Source organism: Lissotriton vulgaris, chromosome 10, assembly GCF_964263255.1.
Source record: "Lissotriton vulgaris chromosome 10, aLisVul1.2, whole genome shotgun sequence".
Taxonomy (NCBI): domain Eukaryota; kingdom Metazoa; phylum Chordata; class Amphibia; order Caudata; family Salamandridae; genus Lissotriton; species Lissotriton vulgaris.
In genome coordinates, this window is record NC_141698.1 from 413876465 (window position 1) to 413895137 (window position 18673).

At 44.6% G+C, this 18673-nt stretch overlaps 1 protein-coding gene across 1 annotated transcript in view; it reads right to left on the reverse strand.

Moving 5' to 3' along the window:
* The window catches only part of NME3 (NME/NM23 nucleoside diphosphate kinase 3), a 165147-nt gene that overhangs the window by 61425 nt on the left and 85049 nt on the right, over positions 1–18673 (reverse strand). The window contains exon 3 of the mRNA XM_086941242.1: positions 7219–7320. Within this exon, the coding sequence (XP_086797368.1) occupies positions 7219–7320 (102 nt within the window). The remainder of the gene's footprint in view (positions 1–7218; positions 7321–18673) is intronic.

An 18673-nucleotide genomic window follows, 5' to 3' on the forward strand; every position in this document is an offset into this window, starting at 1 on the left:
TTCACCTAATGACAGCGCTCCTTAGCAGAGAATTACAGAAGAGGCAGTAAGAACATAAATAAAATGCAATTTGTAAAGCCAGTATCACACCTGTTAATAAAATTATTTTCTAAATACAGCTGCTAACTATCTCTGCTTGGCAAAACATAAAAAGATACATCCAACCGTTTTCAGTCTACCCTTTCTAGAAACCGGGACATGACCTGAATTTCCTGAAATCTGTCGGGACAACTTTTGAAAAACCGGGGCTGCTGTTGAAAAACTGGGATTGTCCGGGCGAATCCGGGAGGCCTGGACATCCTAGTTCAACAACCTGTGATACTGGGAAAATCACTTAATCTCCCCATGCCCAACAAAAATGAATGTGTCCATCTGTAACAAACTGGTGCTTGTGTAAAGCACTGTGATACCTGATATCTTGGGGGTAGATTTGCGCTATATAAATATAGTTATAGATCTATATATTCCCCACACAACTTGAGCATCTAGTCTTTTCCGATCTCATTCTCCCTGTCTACCTTATTTCCCTATGCTTCTTTTTCTGTTTTTCCCATCTCGCCTTCATCTTCACCCACTCATCTTCTTTTAACCCTCTTCCCATTATACTCTATATATGCATTGTATCTAGTTCGACATCTCCAACTCCTCCATGGGGTGGACAGGCATTCAATCAATCAAATCAATCAGGGATTTGTAGAGCGCACAACTAACCCGTTAGGGTCTTAAGGCGCTGAAGGGAGGGTGTGGGCAGCTCTGTTGGGTCATGCAATGAGCAAGGCCTTGAGGTCTTTCCTGAATTGGTGCAGTGTCGGGCTTCGCCGAAGATGAAGCAGGAGATCGTTCCAGGTCTTGGCTGTGAGGTAGGAGAAGGACCTTCTACCTGCTCTGGTCCTGTAGAAGCGAGGGACGGTGGCTAGGGAGGTTTCTCTTGGTGGCATGGAAGGAGAGGCGGTCATTGAGGTCTGATGTTGTGATGGCCTTGTGGGCATGCGTGAGAAACTTGAAAGTGATTCTTTGTTTGACGGGGAGCCAGTGGAGGTTGCGGAGGTGTTGGATGATGTGGTTGTGTCGTGGGATGTTGAGGATTAGTCTGGCGGTAGTATTTTGGAAAGTCTGGAGTTTGTGGAGAAGTTTCTTTTTGATTTTGGCATGAAGGGTGTTGCCTTAATCCAGTCTGCTGGTGATGAGGGCATGAGTGACCGTTATCCTGGAGTCGGAGGGGATCCACTTGAATGTTTTACATAGTATGCGGAGGGTGTTGAAGTACGCAGAGGAGACTGCGTTGATCTGGCGATACATGGGGAGCGATGAGTCTAGGATGATGCTGAGGTCGTGAGTATGGTCTGTCGGGGTGGGTGGGTTAACGAGGGCGGGGGCCACCAGGTGTCATCCCATGCGGAGAGGGTGGAGCTGAGAATGAGGACTTCTGTTTTGTCTGAATTGTGTTTCAGGCAGCTGTTATTCATCCAGGTAGCAATGGCTTTCATCCCTTCTTAGAAGTTGTGCCAAGTGATGTAGGGTTCCTTGGAGGGGAGCTGATGGGCTGGGTGTCATCGGCGTAGAAGACGATGTTGAGCCTGTGGTTTCTAGCGATGGTTGCGAGATGGGCTATGTAGACGGGAGGCATTGAGGGGAACACACAGGCACTTGGGTTTCTTAGGAAGCTTGCTCTTTATGTGATATATCAAGAACCTGATATACCGTGTAAAGAATCGAGGGGTTCCCTTATGAGTGGACAGGGGCTTGCTATGCAATCCCAAAGTGCTCTATCAGGGGGGTAGTGTGGCTGTGCAGCCTTAGGCTTAACATAGAGAAGTGCAAGACATTTGCAAATACACACAATGATTAATAACCCTATCCCAGTAATATGGTCGGATCATTTTCGTATCCCTTTTTCTATCCTTCTGACCCGTTTCGATAGACCCACCTCTATCCCGAGGAAACTAGGTAGAAACTGGAGTAAAATTTCCCACACCTCTCTCGAGGAGAATTTTAAAGATAGCAGGCCTCCCCTCGCTGAGGATCTGGACTCCCGCATTTCTAATCTTAATGAATGGGTCTGCAAGGAATTTGATTCATTGGCCCCTCTCAAGCCGATAAAAACTTTCAGGGCTTCACCCACAGCCCCCTGGTACTCGGATGAACTACGACAACAAAAATCCGCGTGTTAAGTTCTGGAAAGACGCTGGAGATCTGGGTATTCTATGGAGAGTAAACTAGTTTACCGTAAAGCCCTTAAGGAATACCGGAATTTGATTGTCAAGTACAAAAGAGGTTTCCTAGCTGAGAAGATCGACAAAGCTAGTAATGCCCCGCGAGAAATCTTTTCAATTGTTAGATCATTTACAGACCCCCAGCCTCTGATTAGACAGCAGCCTGTTTCCCAAGAACTCTGCTCTCAGCTCTCTTATTTTATTATTATTATTATTATTTGAGGATGAGATTGCTCAGATTTACGCCTCTTTCCCTATTAGTAACAGCAATGACTCCCCTGTGGTACAGATGCACCTTAACAATCAAGGTCCAGTTCACTCAGAATTCATAGAAATATCGGAGGATTCTTCTCTTCGGGAATTACTTAAATGTAGGTCAGGATCCCCTGGAGACCCCTGGCCTGCGAAACAATATAAAGTGTTAGCATCTTTCCTCAATCCACTTCTCAACCCTATATGGAATTCTTCTTTAAGTACAGGCATCTATACGGAAGTATGGAAACATGCCTTCTTAGTCCCGATTCTAAAAAAGTCCAACACAGACCCAGAAAATCCGGCCAACTATAGGCCTATATCTCTCCTCCCAGCTCCAGCCAAGATTTTGAAGAAACTAGCTCACCAGCAAATTGCTGGTTTTATTGAGAACCATGGTCTCTTCCACAACTCCCAACATGGCTTTCGTAGAGGCTATAGCACAGAGTCAGCCCTCATTCAGATGGCGGATTCTGTTCGCTGGACACTGGATCGGGGCTCAAGGGCGGTGTTGGTGCTGCTGGATTTATCAGCAGCATTCAACATTGTCTCTCATTCCATTCTGCTGGAGAGATTGAGGGCTATCGGAATCCAGGGTAGGGTCCTCAAATGGATCAGTTATTTCTTGTCAAATCGAAGGCAACAGGTCCACACCCCCCCTTTGCTTCTACAGCAAGGCCATTGAAAAGGCTCGTCATTAAGCCCTCTTCATTTTAATGTGTACTTCTCTCCTCTAGCTGATATGATTTCTCGGTCAGGCATCAAAACAACGTCTTATGCCGACGATATTCAGCTGCTATTTACTTTTGAGGAGCCTTCCCTTTTTACCTTTTGATCCCCTTAAATCCTGCCTCAGAGATATCGCTAAATGGATGGATCTTAATTTTCTAAAACTGAACGCACGTAAAACCTGAAGTGCTCTTCTTTAATCAGCCTTCCCTACTAAATTCGAACGTATGGTGGCCGGAAGATCTGAGCCAAGCCCCTATCCCCAAGGACTCCGTCAGAAATCTCGGAGTCCGCTGGGACCATCAGCTATCATTTGGGTGTCCGGTCCAATCAGTGTCGGCAGCATGTTTTTCTGAGATCAAAATCTTGAAAAAACTCATAAACTATCTGCCCTGTGCTAACAGGAAAACGATAGTCCATGCGTTAATAATCTCTCCCCTGGACTATGCTAAAGGACTTTACCTGGGATTATCTACTGGATTCTGCCACAAACTTCAAAGGGTACAAATGCCGCTGCTCATCTGATTTGGGGTCTTCCACGTAGGCAGCACATTTCCCCATATCTGCGCGAATTGCATTGGCTACCCGTGAGTAAACAAATTGAGTTCAAAGCCATGACATTAGCGTATCGAACCACGCAGGGCAATGGGTGTGCCCATCTTAGATCCATTCTTCGCCCCTACTGCAACGCGAGAGCTCTTCGCTCTAACACCAAATCTTTACTGACAACACCCAGATTTCAAAAAGTTTGCTCAGGAGGCAAAACTTTTGAACTATGTGCCGCCCAAAGATGGAACAAACTCCCGCTTGATTTGCGCTCGAGTTAAACAGAATCTGAATTCCGTTGTGCTTTGAAAACTTTCCTATTTCGCCTGTAACTCTCTGCGCTGAGGGATCCTTCTGTTAATCAATTAGCGCCAGGACACCCCGTTGGGGTAGCAGCGCGCTTTACAAAAGACACAATAATAATAATAAAAGACACACAGACTCAAGAAGGAGATCCACAACAATTAATACAAATAGCAAGTATCTTTATAAATGTTTAGACATCAGAGAAAAATCATTCACGTAAGTATGTTTTTATTATAAGTTCTTTTCACTTTAAAAAGAGGACACAGTGCAATTCTACAATGTTATCCTAGGGAAAGAAGAACAAGTTCTGCAAACAGGTACAGTACAGCGACTTAAAAGACTAACATCCAGGAATTAAAGTGAGTGGTGGGCAACGTCCAAGGCAGCAGCACGAAGGCAGCCAGGTGCAAGGTACAAAACATAATCGGGAGACCAATACGTTTCTACAGAGGTCAGTCACTGCGAAAAGGGGCAGCAGGGTCTGGCTGGAAGTCCAGTCGAGGTGAGGTTATGACTTGCGATGCTCGGAGACGTAGGGACACCTGGGGGTCCTCTTCTCCACAGCACTGGGGTGACGGATGCAGGTGTCTTTAGGTGTCGGGTTTTCTTATTGGGAGCAGTCGCAGTCTAGGGGGCCAGCTTCCAGAGGCTGCAGGCAACGTCGGGGAGTCAAGGAGGGGTAAAACCACGAAGGACTTGAGCTCTGGAAGGCTGGGGGACCTTGTTCACAGAGGTGGCTCACTTCAACTTGGGCCGGAGGCAACGGGTGCAGGGGTGGCTTCGGGTGTTGGGTTTTGGCGATTCTGGAGGCCTCAGAGTCTTTTTTTTTTTAGTTTCTGCAGGGAACAATTCTGCTGTTCTTCGGGAGGTCTTGGTCTTTATTGAAGGCAGGCAGTCATCCCAGGTTTTGGAGGCACACAGCTGTAGGATGAGTCATCTTTGGCACAGTTTCCACAAAGAATAGCAGGAAGATAGGGCTGGGGACAAGTCAGGTGCTCTCTTCAGACTTCTGCTTTTGCAGCTCTTCCGTGTCCTTCTTCGTAGGTCATCAGGATATGCTCCTTTGGTGCCAGGGGCTCCCCTAAGTACTGGATTTAGAGGTGTTAGGGTAATGGGGGGTAGTAGCCAATGGGCTACTGACTCTTGGGGTCACTACATCCCCTATATGACCACTTACTGTGCAAAGTGGCATAACCCTACCCCAGAATTCCTATGTATGCCATCAGAAAGATAGGTCCTTCTGAAATATTGTGTCCACCCCACAGTAGCCCACCTTAGGGGTGGTACTAGCCTGGAGGTGGCACACCTACCTGACCGGCTAATTTTCCCACCTGTCCTGGTGCCAAGAGGGTTCTGGACAAAGGGGGGAGGGGCGGCTTCCTTTCCTGTGAGGGGCGCCAGATTCACATTACAAAGGCAGCAGCTCTTTAGAGCTTGCTGACCCAAGGAAGCTAATCAGCAGGTCATCCTGTGGGAAGGGTTTTACACTCTCTTCCGGGCAGGCTTTTGTTCTGGGTCTCCTGAAAACAAGGCTCTCACCTTAGGAGGTCAGAACAGCATCTCAGGTGGCAGGCTGGAAGAAACCAGTCAGCAAGGTTAACAGAGGCTGGTAAGTGTTCAGGGGGCACCTCTAAGGTGCCCTCTGGGTTCATATATTGGTAAATCCAACACTTGCATCAGTGCGGGTTTATCAATACAATATGCTTTATACCATACATCCCTATTTTCAGCGAAGCCATCATGTAGCTAGGCAACTCGTTTTCACCAGCGTCCAACACGTGTCTTAAGATGGCTTCTCTGGACGCTTGCACTGCCAGTAATAGGAATGACCAGCAAAGGAGCATATCAGCTCATGCAGGTATGCTCTTACATGTAATTCAACACCCTTCCCTAGGGCTGTCAGGGTGACTTACATATATCACATGTACTGTTAGGGACATGGCACACAGGGATTTGTGACATGTTGTGTTTTAACATGTGTCTGCACCAAGACACACAGTCTGCAATGGCAGTTCTGCATGTGCTTGATGAGGGGTCCCTTAGGGTGGTACAATTTGTGCTGCAGCCTTTAGGGACCTTCTTTAGAACCTCAGGCCCTAGGTACCAGGGTACCATTTACTATGGACTTACAGAGAGTGCTAAAGGTTCTGCCAATTTGGGGAACAATTGTACAGATTTGGGAAAGAGCTCTGGCCCTGGGGACTAGGTTAGCAAGAACCCAGTGCATTTTCAGCCTAAAAATCACATTATTTACCAGGCAAAAAGTGGGGGTGACCATGTCAAAAAAAGGGGGGGGGGGTGACCATGTCAAAAAGGGGCCCTTTCCTACAGGTTTGAAAGCCTGATGGGGCCACCAAAGACATGTCAGCTATTCCTAATGTCACTCACATGTCTCTGGCCACTTTTACAGAGAAGCAGGCCTGTTCTACCATGGCCCTGCCACGCAATCCTTTACAAATTAGGGCCATATCCTGAATGACCATAATGTCTGCATGGGATGGGCAGTCAGTCTCCGTCACTATCATTCTTGTTCTACAACTCCATCTTTTTCAACAAAAGAATCAAGACGGACATGAATAGCTCTGATGTTGGGGCTCTGGATAGATCTATAAACACATCCTTGCAGAGGCCACAGTCAAAGAAGAGTATGGTTTGACTAACATTGCTAGATGTAACTGGGTCCTGCCAGTTCCTGGCCCACTAACCGTCTAGGTGGCCAGACCACCTGTTTCTCTCTGCCCATCTCTGCCCTCTATTTATTGCGAAAATCCCTCATCCCATGATGTTTTTCTCCCTCACTTCCGAATCGAATCCCCCCACATTCATACCTGTCTCTGCTGCTTCTTTTTTCTTATCCTGTCACCCTCTTGATCTAATACTTGCTTACTCTTTCCAAATGCCTTTTCATTTTCTCCTCTCCTGTGCCAATTGTCTCCAATGCACATCTGCTTCTATACCCTCTTTTTCCGCGAGTTCATTTACTAAAATGTTAATCACACACACACAGCAGAGTCCAACATGAAAAAGAAGAACGCTACTCCTAGTTTCAATACTGTCTCACTAAAAGTACTAATGAAAGGCAGAAAACAAGTGATGTCCCAATCCAAGGCTACATCCACTTTCCTGATGATCAGTCAGGTTCAGTTTTCTCTGTCGAGCAGCTTGTACTTACCATGGCAACTATTGGCCCAGAGCCCATGTACTTCACCAAGCGGTTGTAGAATGGCCGATCCTTGAGGGCGATGTAATGCTCTTTCAGCAAGCCCTCAGATGCCTAAACAAAAGCAATGTAAAATTTTAGCACAGCCAAAGAATTCTGGGAGCAACAAACTCTGGAATAAACAAAACAGGACACCAAAAACTGCATTGCTCGCGCATCGCTCCTTTCTTCGCAACCAAAACAAAGAATCTGCCTCCTTACAAGAAATGTATTTACACACATACAGTGCACCTGGAAAAGAATGTTTCATAGCGTTTAAACATATCCACGTTGCCACTGAAACAAGACTAACCTCTTTCATGAATCTTGAGACAGCCAGACAAGCATTTAGCTGAAAGTACTCTGCTTCACACCAACAACAGCTACACCTTCAGTTTAAAAAGATGCCTGTTCATGAGCGCCTACAGCTACATACACGAGGCACAACTGTATAAAATGACATTACAACAGGAAATTACAATCCAATTTGAGCATTTCACCTGTCAGTAACTTGCCCAAAAGACGAAACAAAATCATTCTCTTTGCTCTTTTATTATGACTTACAAATAGAAGTCAATAAGCCTGTATGGTTCTTCAATAAAAGCACAATTCAGTTTCTTATAACTATCCTTGTGGGTAATAACATGACAAATGATACCCCATTCACCTGGCATGTATACTCACTTACGCAATTGTTTGCCAACAGGGGTGGATTGGCAATGCGGGCATCGGCCGAAGGGCCGGTATCTCGGTGCCCTCTATGGGCCGGTTTTTTCTCCCCTTTCCCAGTCCACAGAGAGTGGACTAGGAAAGGGGAGAAAAAAACATGGCCCACGGAGGGCACTGAGACAGACAGAGAAATGAAAGCAGCCACGCTGTGCGGCCGTACAGCGATTATCAGCTGTGGTCTCTCCTTCACCCCCTGCCCTGCCAAGCAATCACGCTGAGGCTGGGCTGGGGAGGGGTGATTGTTTGCAAGAATCGGCCTCCCTGGGGGCCAGGTTTTGCTCAGGCCTTTGAGCTATTTTCACCTCGGGCCCCCTGAAGGCCCAGAAACAGTTTTAGTCTTAACACCTCGCCCACAGCCCTTCACATTCAGGGCATAGTGGGCGAGGAAGAATGTCTCGCTGTGGGGGCCAGGTGATGCTTGGAACTCGCACCATCTTCACCTCAGCCTCCCCCTGGCTACAGTGGATGACCCATCAGCTGTGTTTTGTGCTCCCCTACCAGGACATTGCCCTGAGGCCTGTAGGGCTGGGGAGGGCTGATTAATTTACTAATTACAGGGGCATTACCTCTGCTGTTCATGTGCTCCTGAGCTGAAGGTCTGGGGAGGGCTAAATAGGTTAGTTATAGCAGGGGCTTTGCTGCTTTTCAGGTGCTCCTGCCAGGAGGGCTCGAATAATTTTGTGACACAAAGGGGCCTTGCTGTTTTTTTTAGTTGTTGAGCATGTAGGCCATTGTCACCTTGGCCTGTGTCCTGCACAAGAACAGTATCCACCCACTTTCATTCCTTGTCTGTGCAAATGGTGTTTCATGAAAGGGCACGCCCCTTGAATGTGGGCCACGCCCCTTAAATGTGGGCAACGACTCATGAATATGGGCCACTTTTTTCGTCAATGCCCGGGCCAAATTGTGATCCCAATCCGACCCCGTTTGCCAACTATTGCTTCATAGGTTACCGTAACTTACCATGGTGGAATGACTCACCTCTTCTGCCTGCCTCTGCCCGCACACTCTTGCACAACAAATACACCCCCTAAACTTTGTAGTGTACTAACCAAGCGCAGGGATGTTCACGAAGCCCAGAACACAGGACTCTGTATCTTCAACGGAGGCACAAATTATTCCATGTTCACCCTTGCCTGTTGCTACCCCAACTGTATTGCTCCCTGTTGATTCGGAAAGTAGAGTGGAGGGTTTTTTTGAAGCAAACATTTTGCCCCCTTTGGTGAGTTAGAGATGGGGGAAAGTCAGGCTGGGGTCTCTGCAAATGCGGCCACTGACATCTCCTTAATACTGCCTGGGTGCCCCTCTGCTAATGAAGCTGCCTTGACCTCCCTTGTAACTGTGGTAAATGGAAGATCCTTGAGCCAGGTGTATAAAATAGGATATGTTTATTTGAGCTTGGAGGCTGCTCCTGGTGGGGTTTCTATTCCATCTATCTATAATGAACCTAACCTGGAACTAAGCTCAAATAAACGTATCCAATGTTATACACCTGGGCTCAAGGATCTTCCATTTACCACAGTAACATCTTTGAAAGAAGAAGCGGGTAAGCTAAAATCTCTGGTAGCATCCTTTCCCACCACAATAAACCAGCTCTTAGCCCAGAGTAAACGTTCTGTGCCACCCACACCCTCAACTTTACAGCAATGATCTTCTTTCACCAACACCCTTCATACATTTCAGAGTCTATTTCTGATCGCTCAACAGCGCCCCCTAGATAGCTCTGGAGCAAGAGCTAAGGCCACGAGATAGTATCTCATCACTCAATTGAAATCCCAGAGGATAAGCCTCCATACACTAGGGAGCAAGTTTTTTCCCATGGGCCATGCACAGCCATACAGTGTCTTTCAGCAAAGATATGGAAATATTGTTCCCCAGCTGGGTAGAAAGGAAAATACCATCTTTGTATATGTCACAATGATTATTGCTTCAAAACTGAATAAAACCTAGGCCATGGAGACTGAAGAGTCATTACTGAATAAGTCCATTCATTGGATTTGCCATGTTCAGGGATGTCGGTCATTAATTTGTGACGACGTTGTAGGAGCAGTAGGAATAGTGAATAGAAGTACAGGGCTCGACAAGATTGAGCTAACTCTGACCTCTCAGTTACTGGCAGACAATCTACTGCGTCAGGCGCAAGAACAACTCTGCCAGGCCCCTCTAATATTCAATTTAAATACATGAATTATCATGTTTGCAGAGGCGTCACAAGTTCAACCTCCTCCCTTAATTGCATGGACTGACTAAAGAAAGTAACACCTATATTAATGCAGCAGCACCATACCCAGCTTCCCAGCCCAACGGGGGAATGAAGCTCATACTTGTAGTCTTTATCAAGCGAGTACCTCTATTGGCATTGATTCACAGCAGAATAGTGATATCACAGCGAGTGTAGGTGAACCTCAGCTTAACAACTCTGATTTTATGAACGGTGTCCCTCCTACCCTTTTAGAAAGCCCTATTATAATTCATTTCTATGAAGTGTTTACTACGAGCACCCCCCTTAAGCCCACTGTCTTGGAAGTAAAGGCCATTGCAGGCTCCACCCAGCAAAATGTTCTCAAACCTACATTATTTAATCAGTTAGATTAACCGCCCCAAAAATCTGAACTCCTTGAGGCATTCTCCAACACTCATCTCATGAAACAAACCAAGATTGAGGGCCAAATTGGATTACGTGGATTGTGGAGTGTAAATAGACAATTTTGCCATGTGTTTACGGCAGGAGACTTGGCACTTCAGATATTTATAGACAAGGTTAAATTGCCTTTAGTGATCACGCCCTCGATCCTGCAGCAGGAATAGCAATGGGAGGACTTGTAATATGGCTAAGAATAGCATTGGGTTACACTGTAAAAAGATTATTTATTGACTCCCCAAATATATTAGCTATTGAAATTATCGCTTAAAATAGACCAACGTACTTGGTAATAAACATTTATAAGATAACTACTCCTTTTTCACAGGCATCCAATACTCTAAAAATCCTAAATGCATTTCTGGCAGAGCAGCCCCTGGCTATCGGACAATTATTGCAGGTGATTTTAATGTATGTTTCGAGCCTTACGCACCATATCTAGAGATCATCAAGGAGGAGGACCGTTTGTTGGGTATAAGCCCTCTAAATTGCTCACATAATTTACTAAAATATTTGCTGCATGATCTCAGATTGTTGATATTATTGGCACGCTTGGTCTGAGAGTGGGAAATGGACGATTCACCTCAGATCAAGCTGCAATGCCCACTTTCAGGAAAGGAACTTATAACAGCCATATTGACTACATCTTACTGCACTTAAGAATTTGGCAGGAGGTATCTGACCTTGTTGTTTGTACACGCCAGGATAGCGACCACTTTCCAATTCTATTAGATGGGATAGCTTGTAAGAATAGAAGGCTCTCAAATAAGTTGGCCGCCTTAAATACACTTGAGACCACGAGCAATAAACAAGCAGTCAAATGGGAGTACCTGATTAAGTCAGAGGACTTGTTAACCAAGTTACATCAATTTATACTAAATGAACATACAACAACATTCCTAATGGAGTTGCCGCCTAGCCCGATAGTGGTAGCTCGCTTATCCTTCATCAGACTTGGCACATATTTTGAGAAAAACATTAGGGGGAAAAGCCATACAGTATATCAACAAAGAAGATGTTTTTGGAAGACCAAGTCAGAATTCCTTCAAGGGGAACTCTTCCGTTAATTTTTACTATCCAATCAATAAAAAGAAATGGCCCGATAACAACAGGGTCATTCTTATTACCTTTTTTAAATAGTGGTACTATAATGGATTATGACCGAGAAAAATCTCAGTAAGTAGATAAAAATTGTTAACAGTAGTGCAAATCAATTAAAAAACCAAAACAAAGTATTATTTTATAACACTGATTATCAGCCAGTGGAACAAAGAAAAAATGTAGATGTCTAGCCAATACTTTCTTTAAAAAAATATAGGGATTAATCAAATTCCAATTTAATGTGAGGCTATGGTCATTGATAGATTTGCTCTAAGGAGCAATAGATCTAGGACGAAAAGTGGAGGGAGGAAAGAAAAGTATAATGAAGAAGGGGTTATGATCGCAATATCAAAGTTCATAGTTAGAGTGGTCAGAAACACAATCAATCGGGTCCCTTAAAACATTTTTTTAAAACTACCAGTAACTGAAGACAATCCCCCAACCAGTAAACGTAGGAAGACTATTACCGGAGGATAAGGACTAAAGAACATTAATGCGATTTCTATTAATCAAGAAATGAAAAAGAGCTTCAACTCCCAGGGCTTGGTTTCTGGTAGATGTGGCCATTATCACCCAGAGAAAAGGGGTTTTGCCGGATTAGGTTGAGACCCATTTTAACACAAATAACGTACTAAATTGAATGAGAAGTAGCCTGTTACGCTGCATCTTGTTGTACGTTACATTATCTTGAATATTTGGAAATGAGGCTTCAATATTAGTGAGATCACTTAAAGAGACGTTTCGTTATAAAAGTTAAGCAGCCCTAAATTAAGGACCACTATTCCAATGTTATTTTTTAACAACTGAACATTCCCAATGTCAGTAGAAATGATCAACAAATGACAGTATAACAATACCCTCATCCAACATGTTATACCCCTTTTGCTCTGCCTGAGGTAGATGGAATAGTTTGAACAACATGGGAGGAGAAGCCATCACAAAATAGATTAGAAGTGGCACTATTTTCTTGGAATAAAATAATATAATATGTTGTTTAATCAGTGAAAACCAAATCTCGTTGAGTAATTTAGAGGATAATCCTGCAATATTCCATGAAATGTACTTTATTATGCCATGTTCAGAATGGTTAACTTGAGAAATACTACAAAGTTTGTTGGTATAACCTTGAGTAAGTAGAGGATTTTCCAATTGCCCAATGAGAAGGACCGGATACAGCGGGAGGTTAAACATCATCCAAGCACTTGGCACTCTTTGCTGTGCTTGTGCATGCCCTCTGACCTCGATGCAGATGCGTACTTCTGGTTAATTACCGTTGGCCCACTGGCTCGACATCGGACTTACATTAGGAGCTGCATCACAGGTTTTAGATAGAAGCTGTACACAGATTGGCTGCTTTATTCCGCCTAATCTACCCTTTGCACTTTGCCTCGCAAAATCTCAGAGGCTCATTTGCTCAATACTCACCGCAAATGGCCCCTGGTTCGTAGCGTCTCGATTAACTTTGAAGTCTTAAGCCAACCCAGCCCTGACTAAATGGGGGCTTGAGGCGGGTCAGCGGCGGCACAGTGGCACCGCAGTAAGAAGAGGGGATGAAGGAACGCAGGCGTGAGCCCTCAAGGCAAATTAAATAAGGAATCTGCACAGCGGCAAGACACTAAGACGGTAAGTGGAAGCAATTTAATTTAAATGTAAGCTTAAATTACCTGAGTAATTAACGTTACATTTAAATTCAAGATATTAAGCTTAATCTTCATCCCTGCAATGTGCTTCAAGCTATACTTGCCATCACCTGGTCCCCATCAGGATGGGTAGTTCTCACATGACTTTGGAAATAGCTCCTGCAAAACACCTGCTTGATTGTTGCGATCAGTGTTTTTCTGTGGCACCTCAGCTCATCTTTAGTTACATCACAGCAACAACCAAGGACGACAATGAAAAAGCTCTGGTTTTTCCCCCAGCCTTTCAATCTGGGTATGTACAGTTGTCAGTTGCCGCTGGGATCTTTTACCACCATACGGAATCCTTAAGTCCCCATATAACAGTATAGCACTGACCGGTGATGAAGCCTGTGGTCTTAGACTGACCAACATTGTTGATGAGTGAACTTGTGTCAATAGAAGTAAGGCATCTGGAGTAGTACAGCACTGCGGAAGTGGCCCTGCTTGCGTCACTCGTACGACGCTCTGCCCCCGTTCTACATCATAGACTTCTATAGTCCTTAATAGACAGCTGACCAAACACAAGGAGAGGATGGAGAGTGCTAAAACTTTTCAGACACTCGCCCCAGTCACAGATCTGGGTTGAATCCATCATCATTCATTAGCACCCTTCGCCACCCGAGTTTAGACCCAGCTTTATGCAAATCAGTCTTGACCCTATGCCTCATGGGAACAGTCCAGCCCGAACTGCCAAGCCAGGTCTTCCCTGGACCGGAAACAAGCATCCTGGGACCGGTTTCGGGGTAACACCCCTCATCAGTCAGGCTAGCTTGAGTCCAGTGCCAAAGTGAGCAAGGGTCCCACGTCTGGGCATTCCCTGACAACTTAGGGTGAACCAAGCAAACACAAGGAGATGAGGGACAAAGTGCTGAAACTTTTCAGACACTCACCCCCAGTCACAGATCTGGGTTGAAACCATCATCGTTCTTTAGCTCACTTCGCCACCCTTGTTCAGACCCAGTTATATGTAAATCATTCTTGACCCTGTGCTTCGTGGGAACAGTCCAGCCCGAACTGAAGTTATACTCGATTGGAGATAATAGAATATCTCTGTGCCTTCTTGGGAGGATTCTCTCTATTTAGTTCCAAGAACTTCTCAAATACAAATGTAAGTAATTGTCTTTCTCCAAGAAAAAAAAAAGAATTCTCTTAGTACAATATCACAGTCACCTTAAATGAATGTCACTCTCTTGACTTGGGCTTCTATTACTTGTTCAGTATATCTTTTCTATCGTTTTAAAGGAAAACCATTCAGGAGGCCGTGGCAAAATTCTTTAGACCAGAGGGTTTCTTCTTGGAGCACTGCTCCAATTAGAAAAGCCCCGGTGTGCACGCTGAGAAAAACTGTGTACGGATACCAAAAATGAGGAGTTTCAGACCTGGAAATTCTAGTCAGAGAAAACGCGGTGAGGAGACACTACTCTCCCGTCAAGGATTAAGCTGAAGTGAGCTTTTTCGGCAGCGCAGGAGTGCACTGAGAACTTGTACTGACGCTAAGCAAAATACTAAAGCACTGATATTAATGTTCTTAATAAGGCGGTCGCCATATTGAAAAAGCAATATATATATTATTGTCTCTTTCATGCCCACCAGTTTCAGGATTCTTTGTTTGTTTTCTCTGACAAAGTAAGCGACGGATCCATTGCGGGTATTTTTTGACTAGATGTCATTTTCATCTTCTGTGACCTATCCACATGATTGCCAGTCTGAGGTTCTTGACAGATGGGGATCCCCACAGTTGTTAGGAATAAGTCCAAGGGAGTACGGAATGACTTCCAGCTGGCCAGCACTTGGAACAACTTAGGTTTCTGAGCAATGAATGGCAGATTTACAACTGGCCAGCCTGCTTCATACACTTGCATCTCTGGAATCAAAGAATCAACATGGGACTATATATTCCACAACTGGGCAATGAAATTGATATCACTACCAATAAGGAAATCAGATTGCAACGAGAGCCTCAGAAAGAGGATATTATCAAACTGACAAATACCCATCCTGAGCGAGGAAAACAGAATATCGACAGCAACCTGGCCCATTATCAAAAATGGTATACGAGAAAGGTTTCAAACCACAGGTATACCAGCTGATAAAACCTGGCCAGAAGCTGAACACTCCTGCAATGATACCAGGGAAATTACTCAATTAAAAACTAGGGGTTTTGGTGAGAAATAGACAAAGAGTATGGGTGGATTACACTACGGTCTGAACGGAGGAAATATAGAAGGAAGAGATGGAAAGTTGACCAATTACGAGACGAAACAGTGGATAAAACTACATAAGGCAGCACAATCTTCCAACCCTACGCACTTTCTCATAATGGCACATGCGATAATGAACTAACCCCATGAGCCAACAAAAGTATGGTAACATTACACCAGCATCCGTATCGACCTATGTTGACAAACTGTTCAGGACCAATGAACAAGTGGCCCAGCTCTTGATTTCCAATGGCCAACTTTCAAAGAGATACATATCAGCATAAGGTCCATGCAACCGGCAGGTGCACCAGGACCAAATGACACACCAGCTAGAATATTCGAAGGAGCAAGTATGAAATAGTCATGGAGGATGCACTCATTATTCACTCAATGCAGGATGTATTACACCATTCCAGAGAGCTGGCGGTGCTCAGTCTTAGTTTCTATACACAAATAGGAATCTTATGACAGGCCTGCACACTACAGATTAATTCCTTTTTTGGAAGTACACAGCAAGGCATATGCTAAGATCCTACTTCAAGAATTGGAACAATGCACCACAAAGGATAATACCTGTGACCCAGACAGATAGAAGATAATTTAATGGCACTAGCCTGCCTATCAGGCATGGCGATGAGGAAGGACTCTCCTCCCCTGTTGGCTGTGTTTATTGATTTCACTACAGCTTTTGATTGCGTGAACAGGAGAAGGATGTGACACAAACTTCATAAGTGGGGGGTTCCAGCCTCCCTACCAAATGCCATTATTAGTCTCTACTCCAACATGTGGGTAAGAGTGCGATTACAACCAACTGGGTAACATCAGATAAAATTCCAACTTCACGGGTGGTTTAATCAAGGGTGGATCCTCGCCCCCCTCCTTATTAACTGGTACCTTGTAGACATCAATAATCATTTAACTACTGTGACAGAGTTTCCACCATAAATAGCAGGGGTCAAGGTCCATCTTCTTCAGTATGCTGATTCCATTATTTTTATCAGACTCAAATAGGCTTACAGCGTTCTCTGAATGCTATGGATGGGTACTGTCAAGTGAATTATATTGAAATCAACAGTGGGAACACAAAAATATTAGAGATTTGCAGGAACAGATCAGAAAAGGATCGTGGCACATGAGCAAACCTCGAAACAACCTCAGCCATCAAATACCTGGGGGTGCATTTCAATGGCTGAGTCAGTCATAAAGATCATCTGGCCTCTGCAAGCAAGCTGGCTAAACATTAATGGTCTCGTTTTGCAAATTGATACTTAACATGAATAGGCCACAGGTAGTGGCACTGTGTCAAGTGATCAACTCTAAATCAATGGCAACTTTAAAGCAGGAACCCTTTACTTTTCGTAGACCCCTTAGAGGTTTGGCTAGATCGCACAGAAGGGATGTTACCATTCAGTCTTCTCGCTGCCTAACTGTGCACCATCAGAGTGCCTGTGTCTCAAATTTAACCAGCTCAGGGAGAGTTTACTTATACAATCTTGCGTTATTGATTATTGTGCAAAGAACACCGAGACTGGTACAATGAGACACCTGATTTGGCAGTCAATTTCAAGCAGTCACCTGAAGTGGCATCACTATCTTGTTTCTGTAGTAAATGCATTACCAGCAGACGAAATCTGGAACAGTAACATGCCACCAAAACTCATGTCCAAAGTCTTGTCAAACACAACAAGATGATGGACGGAGTGCTGGAAATTTTCAAACACTCACCCTCAGACAAGATATCTGGGTAATTCCAACATTCATTGCTCACCATGCCATTCCAGTTTGGTCCTAGCCAGATGCAAATCAGTCTTCACCCTACTCCCAATAGGAACAGTCAGAACCGCCGGCCAGATCCTCCCTGGACCGGAAACAAGCATCTAGGGGTGACCGGTTGTGTGGTATCACTCCTCAGCAGCCAGGCTAGATTGAATCCAGTGGGCACAGCAAGCAAGGGACCCGCATTTGAGCATACCCTTGGCCACTTAGGGCAACATAGCAATTAAAACAAGATGATGGATGGAGTGCTGACATTTATTAAATACTCATCGCCAGTCGCGAGATCTGGGTTAAATCCATTGTTCTTATGCTCACCATGCCAATCCAGTTTGTACCCAGGCACATGTAAAGCAGTCTTGACCTTGCTCCTCGTGGGAACAGTCCATTCTGAACTGCCAGGCCAGGTTCTCCCTGAATTGGAAACAAGATTCCTGGGAAAGGTTTCAGGGTATTAACTCTCATAGTCCAGGCTAGCTTGAATTTAGTGGCACAGCAAGCAAGGGACCCACGTCTAGCCATACCTTGACCACTTAGGGAGAACATAGCAAACACAACAAAATGATGGACAGAGTGCTGAAAGTTTTCAAACACAAACCTCCAATCAAGAGCTCCGAGTTAAATCCATCATCCAGAGTCTTTGTCAAAGCAAGCCAGATTCATTGCTAGCTCAATGGACATTGAACCTGTCTCTGCTATGGAGCGACCAGGAATCCTACTCTCTCAATACAATGAAACTGAAGTTTCATGGTTTTGGGATTTGCCCAAGAAAATATCAATGAAGAAGTTTACATCTAAGGTGTGGCATGATCCCATTGAAAGAATATCGCTTTGGGCGAATTAAAGGCACTACGAAACAGTCATTTAGACATTTTGGAATACTGTTGGAGACTATAATGCATTTAATTTGTATCTGCGACCCTCAAATGTCACTTAGAAGGTACTGGCTGCGGCCAGTTTTCTTGCAAATGAATTTGAGAAAATGTACAGATGCAGTCGCTGCCTGCCAATCTGGGAAATCCCGCTGTTGTCATCCCGCTACTTAAAATTCATGCATCAGGCAACCAAGCAACTGAATGATAAATCCCTGTACGCAGAACAGCCCTGCTCTGGACTCAGGATGTTACTGGATATCGAAAGTACTTATGAATTCACCAATCAATGAAAAAATTCCTACCTAGTTGCTGATCTCACTCCATGCATTAGAATGACAAGTAGTTTTAGAATGTTCTGGTATTTATTGAGCTTTAGGTACAAGCACTAAGTATTTGAGGTAAAAACAGATGTTTCTATTGGATTGCTTT